General features: G+C 41.3%; 1 protein-coding gene across 1 annotated transcript in view; it reads left to right on the top strand.

The window, feature by feature from the left end:
- Nucleotides 1-5587, top strand: part of col6a1 (collagen, type VI, alpha 1) — a 37609-nt gene extending 32022 nt beyond the window's left edge. The window contains exons 29-35 of the mRNA XM_072659851.1: nucleotides 584-592; nucleotides 762-895; nucleotides 1680-1789; nucleotides 1882-2068; nucleotides 2865-3036; nucleotides 3864-3893; nucleotides 4166-5587. Coding sequence (XP_072515952.1) covers nucleotides 584-592; nucleotides 762-895; nucleotides 1680-1789; nucleotides 1882-2068; nucleotides 2865-3036; nucleotides 3864-3893; nucleotides 4166-4761 — 1238 coding nt within the window. The 3' untranslated portion in view covers nucleotides 4762-5587. The remainder of the gene's footprint in view (nucleotides 1-583; nucleotides 593-761; nucleotides 896-1679; nucleotides 1790-1881; nucleotides 2069-2864; nucleotides 3037-3863; nucleotides 3894-4165) is intronic.
- Nucleotides 5588-12812: the final 7225 nt, after the last annotated feature.

Genomic DNA, 12812 nt, shown 5'->3' with positions numbered 1-12812 from the left:
GATGTCTATATATCAGAGACTCCAATCAGCTATTGCATGCTAAAAAGATATGGAACAAAATACTAAACATGACTGCTTTAATGCATCTATTATTGTTATGATTTGATATGTTAAACTGTGGAGCTGAGGGGCATATCAGGGAAAAATGTGCCTTTGTCCCAAACATTATGGAGGGCACTGTAAGTATGTCAATAGATGTGTCTCCATTGAGAGCTTATCCATGTCTCTAAAAAGGTATTATAAGAAATCAATATATAGGGGGTAGGGTTTTATAAGATCAGTCATATTTTCTACTGCTGCACACACTACAGTAAAATGTATAGGGGTAATGGCCTATTAATCGCAAAACAGCATGCTAGCATTGTGATTTTTCAAACTGAACAACAGCTCTACTCTTGGGCCCTTTTTCTTTCAAGAAAGCCATTCTGGGTAATCGTTCACTGCACTTGTTGGACAGAACATGCTACTCTGTGCATGCTGATATGGTTTTAATCCCTTGTGTGTCTACTTTTTTTTTATTATTTCCTTTCACACAATGCGATGGAAATTAAAATACTTGTGGGTTTTCTTTCATTTCTTTCAGCTTGTTGTGGTGAGTATGCCTTTTTTCTTTTACTTTGAAGTGTGCAAGAGGAAATGCCTTCAGAGTGTATTTGGTTTGGATTAGCATTTGTTGTCCTTCTCTCCCATCTGTCAAAGATGGCTGCTGATAGAAACAGTTATTTTGGGAATTGTGGTTTTACTGATTTGTGTTTGTTTAGAGTGTAAGTGTGGACCCCTGGACATTGCCTTTATTGTGGACAGCTCTGAGAGTATCGGTGCAACAAACTTCGCCATTGCTAAAGACTTCATCATCACAGTCATTGACAGGCTGATGAAGGATCAGCATGTGAAAGTAAGTCTCCTTGTCTGACTGATGTTCTCTGTGTATGTGGCATCTAGAATAATAAAGACATGTAGCGTTAAATGCAGTTTTCATTGAGACACTGACCCTTATTCCCCATTAGCACCCATTGCTGACACAGATGTACAAATGCACACACACAGCTTCTCTAATCGCTGTAAAAAAAAAAAAAAAAAAAACTGTTGCCTATAGAATAGGACACTCTGGAACAGATAAACATGAACCTATTGGCACCATGTCTAATGTCAGGCATGGCATTGAGGACTGTAAAGCCCCCCAGCATTGAGCTGCGGAGCAGTAGAACTGTGTTCTCTGGAATGATGGAGCTCCAGCCAACACTTTTTGTTGGGTTAGTTGGGAAGTTGAGGATGAGGTGGGGTGGTGATCATCCAACAGCCTGACCTCACTAATGCTCTTGTCGCTCTAAAATCTAGTAATCTAGTAGAAAACCTGGGCTTTTGGAATAAAACAATAAAGGAGCAGGTGTCCCAATGCTTTTACTGCGTATACTGTAGTAATAAACAATATATTAATAAATTGTTAAATAAGTAACTTCTTGAGTAAAGATTTAGTCTTGAACATGCAAGCAAAGTATGTATGTCATGATTTTGTAACTAAACCTGTCATGTCTTTATTACACTTACTTAGCTGAAGAACAAATTGAGCCAATGCAAGTGAAACATGAAACTGATGAATAATGAAGCTGTCAGTGAAATTACTGTAATGTGTAATGACTCATTTGATGCCAACATTTCTCTGTCCATGCTGTCTGCAGTTTGGTGGGAATGAGTCCCGAGTTGGTGTGGTGCAGTACAGTGGAGCCAGTGCACAAGAGGTTGTGAGGCTTGGTGACCCCAACGTCCAGACCTTAACTGACCTTAAGCAGTACGCTGAGCACAGAAACACTGCACAGTAACCATTCACTTTCCCTGCTTGTGTATGACTTCAGTCTCATGTCTGTCTTTTTCTCTTTTTAGGGCTGTTAAAGAGCTGCGCTGGTTGGCTGAGGCTACGTACACAGGAGAGGCTCTCCAGTATTCACTGAACAATATGATTGACCGGCTGGTGAAGGAGAAGAGCATAGTCATTGTTCTGACCGATGGCCGTTCAGATACCACTAGGGACAGAGTGCCTCTAAATGTGCTGTGCGGCAAAGGGCTGAAGGTAAGAAAAGTAAATGGTATTAGAAGGTAGATATTATGGTTCTGATATAAGTGGCGCAACCGCCTAATCATTGGCCACTGGGAGTGATGCCATAGCCATCTTAGCCAGGAGGTACAAGAGAGCATATCTGTCTTAGCTCTGTAGACTGGCTTGGCTGGTCATCTGCTACCAAAACAGCTTACTCTGAACCTATAAAGGTGTCCTGTGTTATCTGCCACCAAGATATTAACATCAGGTCCTTTAACTCAGTCAGTTGTGAGATGGATCCACCACAAATATGACAGGTAAGCAGTGTTCAGTGTTAAATAGCAGGGTATGATTTACTGTGTGAGGTATTCCTCCCATAACCATCATTACTGGTCACAAAATGATGGTTATGGGAGTCCAAAAAACAGTCGTAGATTTTTTATTTGTCATTCCTCAAACCACTTTCTGTAATTACTCACCATTGTTGACCATTGCTAATTGTCTAAAAACATCCCAGCACTTGACATGTGCTGCTGTTACAATAATCATAAGATAATCATATTCACATGTATTTATTCAAATATATTCGTAATCCTATTTATCTTATTTGTGTTTCGTATCTCAGGTAGACTCACCCCAATATATATATAAATATATAACTGTCAAGTAGTGGTCTTTTACAATGTGATAAATGGACCTATAAGAATACCATAAAAATAATATAGACAAATATTGGCTTTTGCATGACAGTAACAATATGCTGTTTTATTTCTGTTTGTAACACAAAATATTAATGTACTGTATGCTATGGTGTTTTTCTCTGTGGTAGGTTGGCGGTGTAGGTGTTGTAGACTACGCAGGTAGGCAACCCAAGGCAGAGCAGCTAGATGAAGTGGTCTGTCTGGATGATCCCAGGAAAGGTTTCTCCTTTGTCCTTGACAACTTTGCCATGCTCCTGGATGATAGCTTCCTGCTAAATTTGACTGAGAGAATGTGTGAAGGTAAGACACTAATCATACCCAAGTTATTAGTATTATATTCACCTTATTTTCCATTAAACAATAGCGGTGTCCATCTTTGTTCATTTTGTGTCAGATTTCCAGTGCGAAATTTGGGTGCAGCAGATACTTGACATAGATTACAACCACAGCAATATTAAGCATACAGTGAGTAGTGTAACATGCTCAGTTTGTCAATAATTGGACAAAGAGGAAGTCTTGTGGGGCACCACATAATTTATATTCACCATCTTCCAAAATGGGGACCTGCACCTACGGTTAAAGGTGCTAAATTAAAAACATCCATCCAAACGTATAAACGTATATATAACCAAGTTTCCCCTCCACAAAATAGCAAGAACAGATGTACAGATGTTTGGGTGGATGCTTTAAATTTAGCACCTTCAAACATAGACAAGTCCTTTTCTTCTTTGAATATGGTGCTCCACAACACTGATCCTTTTGTGTTATGTACAAAATCTAGTCAGCTACGCTCTATATAGCTCTAAATAACTTTAAATATCCCATGGTGGGTTAGCCTAGCTAGCTACTTTATGTTCAGCCCAATGGTGGGTTAGCCTAGCTAGCTACTTTATGTTCAGTGTTCACAGCAGTGGCCTACTTCAGACTGTAAACACTTTGAATACGATACAACCATAAACCATTTGATACGAAATGACCAGAAATTCTAACACAACGGCAGAAGAAGCTAACTCTTGAAAGTAGGCTTGGTGAAATGAGGTGAATATATAATTCTTCAGAGATCAGCTAATCAAGATATGACTTGAAGCTTTGACTGACTGCATTTTTCATGTTTTTTTCCCTCACAGACAAGAAATGCCCCACTTATACATGTCCAAGTAAGTCTCAGTGTAATCCTTGCAATGTTACACATCTAATATTCTATCCAGTGTTTGTTTTTGCTGCAGATGAAAAGCATTTTATTAAATGTCTTTCTGGCAAATGTTTAGACCTGTGAAAACCCTCTCATGCATGCACAGTGAGACTTCTGCCTTCGGAATAAATAAAATCAAAACACGGAATCGTATTAGTCAGCCACTTGGGTTACATGTTTGTTTAAAAACATTTCTTTGCCTTTTAAACACAAGCAATGGATATATTTGTATTTCAGTTTCCTTCAGTGAAAACACAGATATCCTCATTATGATGGACAGCTCAGCTAGCGTGGGTTCCAAGAACTTCAAGATGACTCAAGACTTCACCAAGAAGCTGGCAGAGCGGTTCCTGGCTGCAGAGAGACAAAGAACCGTCCAGGTTCGCGTTGCTGTTGGCCAGTACAGTAGCACTGCCAAGCTGGAAGCTGACTTCTCCAACAATGCCACTCAGTTGACAGCCCAGATTGAGGAGGCCAGCTTCCAGAATGCTGGTACGCAGGTGACAGAGGCACTCACTTTCGCAATCAATCGCTTCAGGGGTGGCAGGAACAGGAAGAAGAAGCTGCTGGTGTTTTCAGATGGTCGTTCGCAGGGCATCAACACCGTCCAGATAGAGAAGGCCGTGGAGCAGGTGAACAACAATGCCATTGAGCTTTACGTTCTGGCTGTTGGCAATCAGGTGAACGAAGCCAACCTGCGCGCGTTGGTGAGTCGGGGGCGGCCCTACGACAACACGTACGCTTACCGCCATCTCTTCAAGGCCCCCGACTACCGTGCCATGCTCAGGGGCGTCTTTTACCAAACTGTGTCACGAAAGGTTTCACTGGTCTGAGAGGGAGAGTGTTTGAGCAAAGAAGACAGAAGCTGATTGGGTAGATGGAGGGGCACAAGACAGACGTGAATCAATAAGTATAGAGTAAAGGGCGGGAAGTAGAACACAGTTATTAATATTTTTTTCATTCGATTGTGACTCATATCTTTACATCATGTAGGGGTTCTTATAAGCAATGGATTATTTTTTAAGAGACAGATAATGATTCTGTCAGCTATGGACAGTGACTGTTTAAGTCGCTGTCTTTGGAAGGGAAAGAGATTAATGAATGTAATCTCACGATCAAGACATATCGCAATGTGCTTTTGTTGGTCCCTAGCTGATTTTGGTGCTTTGAGCAGATGAATTCTATGTAATGACCATGTACATGGACAGTACCTTTTGTTGAACAACATGTCCATCGTCTATGTACAGAAAACATTCCTGTTTGCTGGTCAAGAGTCGAGCCTCTCTCTATGAGACGATGTGTACACTGAGTTATCCCTGCAAATGCTGAGAGAAAAAAACAGACCTTTTTAAAGTTATGCACTTGCTTACATCATGTTTTTCTTCAATCTGGGTAAAACAATTCTTCCAACTTGCCCTTTATCTCATTCCATAGTGTATGTCTTGAATAAAAATTTGGTGCTAACACTATACACTCAGGCTCCCTCACTTAAATGCAAAAGCAACGTTGCTACACATTTGTCTCTGCCTGTAACCAGAGTTTTTACCACTAGAATTGTATAAAATTTTATATGTCAGAAATGTCAAATGTTATGTCATTTGGAACCAGCTTTGAGGCTGCTGTAGAGGTATTTTCAATAAAGAATGCTTCACCCCACTACCACTGACTCTATTGTTAGAAAGTAATACATATTTGCAAACGGAAAACAATAGATTTTGCAAGCGGATGCAAATTTCTGTTCTGACTTAACCTCACAACCTTATTAGGAAAGTCATCAAGGATTTTATTTTTTTACTTTTTGTTACATGTTTATGTTTTTAATAACATTTGGCAAAATTCTCACGTTTTGGGGACTGTCAAAAATATATGCTAAAAGGGGGGAGGGGGGGCAGTGATTTGGTCTCTGTATGGCCACTAAGACAAAACAAGACTAGGCAAAAAAGTAGACTAGGCCTTGACCACTTAGGCTACATTGCATTTGTCAAGTAAGTGTCAGCTACTGAATATGTAAACAAAAAAACGGGGAACAGCGTGCAGGCTGTCTGCAGTATCTGGTGGATGTTAAAAAGGTACCAACCACAGATTCTAAACCAGAAATACATACAGAATTAAGCCTTACTACTACTACTGCACAATAAAACAATCAAAGTGATATTACGATATTTTCGACCTCTTAATACGGCCGCTAGCTTATGCTAATCAAGTTAAAAAAACAAGACAAGGCAACTTAGTGTGCAGACTGGTTCACCTGCAGTGTCTGGTGTATGTTCAAATTTGACCAGCCACTTAGATCTTTAACCAGTCATTTTTTTCTATAAATACAGAAGTAAGCACTACCACTACAAACACTACTACTAATCATCCTCATTAAATTCTATAATAATGATTAATTGTGACTGCTGTATTTACTGTTATTTCTTAAAAGAGACAATTGGGACAGATTTGGTTCTCAGATCTCTTTTTAGATTTTGTTAATAGCATGAAACAGACATAATGACATAATGATTTCCACACACACTCACACAAATGTCTGCAAATGTCGTACCTACAGTCAAGCCAAATAAATTTTTTTTGCTCACATCTTTTACACAACAACAGAGTAGAAATTTCTAACTGATATTCTGAGCTTGAACAAACATAGGGCCCTATCTTACACCCCGCCGACAGTCATTTACACGCCTTCCGCCTGCACCATTTAAATAGTAATGGTGCTTGTGAATACATCTACATGTATGGGGTGTGTTCAGGTACATTTCTGGCGTATTGCTATCTTGTGCCACTGACTGAAAACGACCAAGGCAGACGTCAACAGTCAGACGTTCATTGCTATCTTGGCAGTGAATTGCGTGCCCAACCCCTTCTTTTTACGCACCCATGGTCATGCAGCAGTGCACTATCCCATAGCATGTGCCAGTTGGCAGCTATGCAAACTTTTACATCAACAATAAGCAGAATACAAAGTAAAATAACATTATTCTAGAGGCGAGGCGCTCCACCACCTCAGCAAGCCTTCCCTGACCGTGCACAATGCACCATTGAAATAGCAATCCGCCAAAGTCAGACTGCACCTGGCTCTTAAAGGAAATGGCAAGTGACACGCTGATTGGCTTATTGAACGTTACGCTCAAAACACACCCATGATTAATTAAGAGACACAAGGCATACTTTTCCTATCGTTGCGACAGCAAAGACACACTGACGCGCCCTAAATCCAGCAGTGCAGTGCGCGGTTGACGACTAAAGATAGCTAAAGTAGAGCCCATACTCTTACAGCTACGGTTACTGAGGCCATAATTAGAAACAGCTTTTTTTGTGTTTGTTAGAGCATAATGTGTTTTTAATGAATGTGAGAAACTAAAGCAACCCAAATTAAATTTTGCATTCCTTAACTCTACAGGGAAAAAAGAATATGGTCAACTACTCTAAGCTGGAGAGCAGACAGGGGCCAAAGAGTCAAACTTTAAAGACACGCTGTGCAAATTAATATCTAGCAGATATAGAGCGTGGCTCTGTTTTTATAATGCGCATGCCTGCTGACATCACTGACTCTCAGCCTAAACTTAAGAAGTAGTGATGAGAAATTAGTGAATCGAGCTATTCTACACATCAGTGTAGACACCTTGAGGAAGGTGGACGGCACAGTACACACATGGACAGCTGGCATGGGCTGATGGATATAATGGAAATAGACGAATGAGGTAACCTGCTGGCTTTCGTGTTGTTGGGTTCGCTTCAGCTTGCTAGTTGAGTGTCATTAATGAAGTTTCTCTGAAAGTAAGAGAGAGAGAGAGGGAGAGAGCTGTCATAAGCTCTATTCAGAGAGGAATACATTAACATGAAGTCCTGGGGTAATTGCCTCTTTCACGGGGGCTCCTCTGTGATTTCACGTTGGATCAGCCATGTCTGTGTTTTGCTGCCTTCCCTTCTGAAAGAATTACAGGCAAAATGACAGACCAAATGACCGTTTTCAATGAACTTAGAGGATGTAACTAATTTTGGTCCCATCTGGATACACATCAGCCCTGTGATTGATGAGGGCACTTTACATGGACATGGTAGAAATACAGTGAATATATGTATATATTGGTCATTTATTGGTTATTTTAAAGAGTATTTTCACATAGCAGCTTTACAGAGATCGGAACTTCCATGGGGCAAGCCTGTGACGACCCCAGAGCAAGAGAAAAAACCTTAAGAGGAACCTTGGCTCAGAAGCGGAACTCATCCCCCTCTGGTCGACACCAGATAGCACAACAAAATACAAGAAAGCACATGTGGGCGGAAGAGGGTTAATGAGATTTTGTAGACTATAAACCATTAGACATGCATTCCTTTGATTACTCATTTGTCTGCAGAACAACATGGACTCAAGGTGCTGAAAGCGCTCCACTGGGATCCTGCCCCTTACTGACTCCATTGCTTCCTACAGTAGAGTAGAGTAGAGTTGTTTTAGAGCTGGCTGGTAGCGAACCTCTCAAATGGATTGTTCCATCTCGTCCCACAGATGTTCTTTTGGAATGCGATCCGTTGGCTGGGCAGGCTGCTCTGTTAAGCTCAGTTCTGCGTCATAATCACGGAAACATTCTTGAACAATCTTGACGTTACAGCGAAGAACATCATACTTCTAAAAAAATGCATGGATTTCCATGGAGGCACTCCTGCCATGATTGGTAACAGTGGGCACATGTCCACTGGAGCACCATCCATTCCAGAGAACACAGTTGAGCTACTCCACAGCTCAGTGATGGGGGAGGGGGCATTATATCCATATAGACAAGTTATGTGTATGCATTTACACATCTGTGTCAGCAACAGGTGCAATGCATTTATTAGAAGGGATGTCCACAAACCTTTGGACAGTGTAGAACCCTTTTACTTACATTGTAGGCCCCACTGTCTTAGCACTTACCTTACACTCAAGCAAAAAAGGTTCTATGTAACACTGAAAATAGGTCGTGCCCATCCTAAAGAAACCAACTCTAGACAGCTTGGACATCGGCAACTACAGACCTATCTCTCTTCTCTCTTTCCTCTCAAAGATTCTCAAACGTTCCGTCTACAACCAACTGTCTCTCTTTCTCACTCTGAACAATCTTCAGGACTCTAACCAGTCTGGCTTCAAAGCTGCACACTCTACTGAAACTGCTCTCATTGCAGTTACAGAGAAGCTCCATGCAGCTAAAGCTGCCAGACTGTCCTCGGTTCTGATCCTTCTTGACCTCTCCGCAGCTTTTGACACAGTGGACCACAAGATCCTCCTGTCTATCCTTGCCGATCTTGGAATTACCGGCTCTGCATGGCAATGGTTTGCATCATACCTGCAGGGACGCTCATACCAGGTAACGTGGCAGGGCGACACGTCCGCTCCTTGTAGTCTCTCCACTGGCGTTCCACAAGGCTCAGTTCTTGGTCCTCTTCTTTTCTCACTGTACACTCACTCTCTTGGTAAAGTGATATCCTCCCATGGATTCTCTTACCACTGTTACGCCGACGACACTCAACTCATGCTCTCTTTCCCACCGTCTGACACACAGGTTTCTGCCCGTATCTCAGCATGCCTCGCCGGCGTCTCGTCTTGGATGGCGGCTCACCACCTCAAACTCAACCCCAGCAAGACGGAGCTGCTGTACATCCCGGGAACTGCTGGACCAAGAAACGATCTTGCCATCACCTTCGAGAACTCACTGGTCACTCCCTCTACTGAAGCCCGAAGCCTTGGTGTAGTGATGGATGATCAGTTATCGTTCTCAAGTCATGTTGCAAACGTAACTCGGTCCTGCAGATTTCTTCTGTACAACATCCGGAGAATTCGACCCTTCCTCTCTAGAGAGGCCACCCAGGTGCTTGTTCAGTCTCTCGTCACTTCCAGACTTGACTACTGCAACTCTCTTCTGGCTGGTCTCCCTCTGCGCACCATCAGGCCCCTGCAACTCATCCAGAATGCAGCGGCACGGGTCGTCTTCAATGTCCCAAAATTTAGCCATGTCACTCCACTGCTGCGTTCTCTCCACTGGCTTCCTGTAGCTGCATCAGATTCAAAACCCTGACGCTGGCCTACAAAGCCAAGAACGGACCAGCCCCTCCGTATCTGATGGCAATGGTCAAAAGCCGATCCGCACCAAGAGCCCTTCAAGCTTCAAGTACGGCTCGGCTCGACCCACCATCCCTCAAAATCCGCGGAAGACAAGCGTCCAGGCTTTTTTCTGTCCTGGCACCAAAGTGGTGGAACGAGCTGCCCCTGGATGTCCGAACGGCAGAGTCGCTCGCTGTCTTCAAACGCAGACTGAAGACCCACCTCTTCAGAGAGTACTTGGACGAATAGTTCTATGGTCGCCTTATTGTATTGTGTTTAGCAATGTCTAAGCTTGGAGGTATCTGTTGTATTATTAGTCTATTCTAACTAGCTAAGGTTTTCTTGGGTAAATAGCAAAGCACTTTGTAAGTCGCTCTGGATAAGAGCGTCTGCTAAATGCCGTAAATGTAAATGTAAATGTCCTTTGACTTGTAACGGTAGTGCAAGTCTTTTTGCTCCTATAAAGGGCCTTTTTTTAAAAGGTGGAATCATCAACAAAAGGTTTTCCACTAATCCAAATTACCCCTTAACCAGGCAAAGAACCAATTAAGCATCCAAACGGTTCAAACGGTTAATATAGATAATATAGACTGTATGTTCAAATGTTTGTGGACACCCATTCTAATGAATGCATTCAGCTACTGTAAGTTGCACCCATTGCTGACACGGATGTGCAAATGCACACACACAGCTCTACAGAGCAGATAAACATGAACCTTTTGGCACCATGTCTAATGCCAGGCGTGGGCTACAGGAGTATAACGCTCTCTTTAGCAGTGGAACTGTGTTCTCTGCAATGATGGTGCAGTTAGCTACCTGAACAGACATTTGGGGTCCCCTCGGGTTTGCTTTCCTCATGCATTGCATTAGACTCCCTGTTCTAATGTGTGGTTAGCTGTAGTCTGATGCAGTCCAGTTTGTTGCAAATGTTTTTTAGGTTTTTTATTTTAGAGCCAATTTGTTTTACAGTGTTTGAGGTTCATGGTTTTTCACTTCCATGTACCAGCTCTTGCCATTCAACCATGCCAAGGAAAATATAGTCTTCCATTCTAAAGCTCCTTTAATCTTTTAAAACCTTTAGATATCCAGTAGGAAATTAATCCATACAACAAAAAAACTTTAAAAGATTTTGAAAGATTTTATGAAAACCAGTGAGGAAAAAGCACTTGGTGTGAGAACAACTACTTAGCTGTAGCCTGTTGCCAGCTGTCTTTTAATGGCTGAGGTCATGATAAAGCAAGTGATTAGGTTTCTGGTCTTTTAAGGCAGCTGTCCCCTAGAGCTAGAAAATAAAGTAGAAAATCATGTGGGATTGATTCCAGTTGAAAACATTGTACATATGGATGTGTTCCGCTCTCGTGGTAAAGCTAGACTATATAGATAAAATTATTGGGACACTAATTCATTGTTTCACTGTCTTTCCTGCTACCATCATTCTAGAGAACACAGTTCCTCTGCTCCACAACTTAATGCAATGTGGACATGTGTATAATGACTTCGGTACAATGTGCAGACTGTATGCAAGTAATTAGCCTTGATTTTTTTCTTGGCTGTGTCCTCCAGCACATTTGACTTGACATGAAACTGTGACTCTGAGGTTAAGTGGCAGACTGTCAGCTGTAATTTAAGGGTGTTTACATCTGTACTGGTTAAACCATCTTGAAAACAAAGCCCATTTCGTACATTGCCGCCTACAAGTCAATGGACAACTCATGGCCCAGTTTTTTCTTGGCGAACTGTAAGTAATTCTAGCATTAGTTCGGGCCTTAGAGAGCTAACACAAAAACTTTAGGATTGATTCTAAATTTATCATTTGCTGTTGTCCCTCAGCATAAGGCCTGTGCCATATAATGCAGGCTGTGATAAAACCTTGGTTATGAAAAAATGTGAGTATTTTATTCATCCTTAATTGTTCCAGAACACAACTGTTGATTTGAAATCTGTTTTGTTTGTTTGTTTTTACATTTCTCAGGTGCTGCATTTCAGAAAATCATGTCAATATGCTATAAAGTAATGGGAAGAAGTTAGAACACCCCATGAATCAGCAAGATGTATAAACAAGCCTAAAATATCCTTAGTAAACCTACAATTAATTCTTACTACTGTAGAATTTATTAGTAGTATTAGTTCATACATTTATCATCAGAAAGAGACATCAGGGTGACAATAAAGTTTGCTAGAGACACCTAGACAAAGACCAGGACTTCTGGAACAATATGCTTTTGACAAATGTATCCAAATTAAAGTAATTTGGGCACAGTATGTACAGCATTTGACCACAAGAACCCATATCAACTGTGAAGCATTGAGGTGGAAATGTCATGATTTGTGGCTGCTTTGCTGCAGCAGGGTTTGGCAAGCTCTCCAACATAGAATCCTTTATGAAATATTCATTGTCTTAAAGAGGCTTGAGGACAATATGTGATCATATGTACAAAAGCTGAAGCTGAAACATCATACAGCTGAAAGAGTTCTGCATGGAGGAGTGGGAAAATGTTTCTCCCAGTCGATTTCAGAGACAGGTAGACAGTGAAAGAGGATGGTAGACAGTGAAAGAAGATGGTAGACAGTGAAAGAAGATGTGTGACTGAGGTTACTTCAGTCAAAAGGGAAATACAAGCAATTAAGGCTCAGAGCATTCCCTAACAAGAAAATTATATTTATATTAATTACATTTTACAAATGATTTTCTACATAAATAATTTGTAAATAAAATATATTTGAAATGATAAAATACAAATGTCCAGATGTTTAAATGTGTCCTAACATTTTAACATGACTGTATTTGCCAACACCCTTAGATCAAAGCTG

The sequence above is a fragment of the Salminus brasiliensis genome, chromosome 17 (genome assembly GCF_030463535.1).
Source record: "Salminus brasiliensis chromosome 17, fSalBra1.hap2, whole genome shotgun sequence".
Lineage (NCBI taxonomy): Eukaryota > Metazoa > Chordata > Actinopteri > Characiformes > Bryconidae > Salminus > Salminus brasiliensis.
This window is presented reverse-complemented; position numbering and strand designations above follow the sequence as displayed.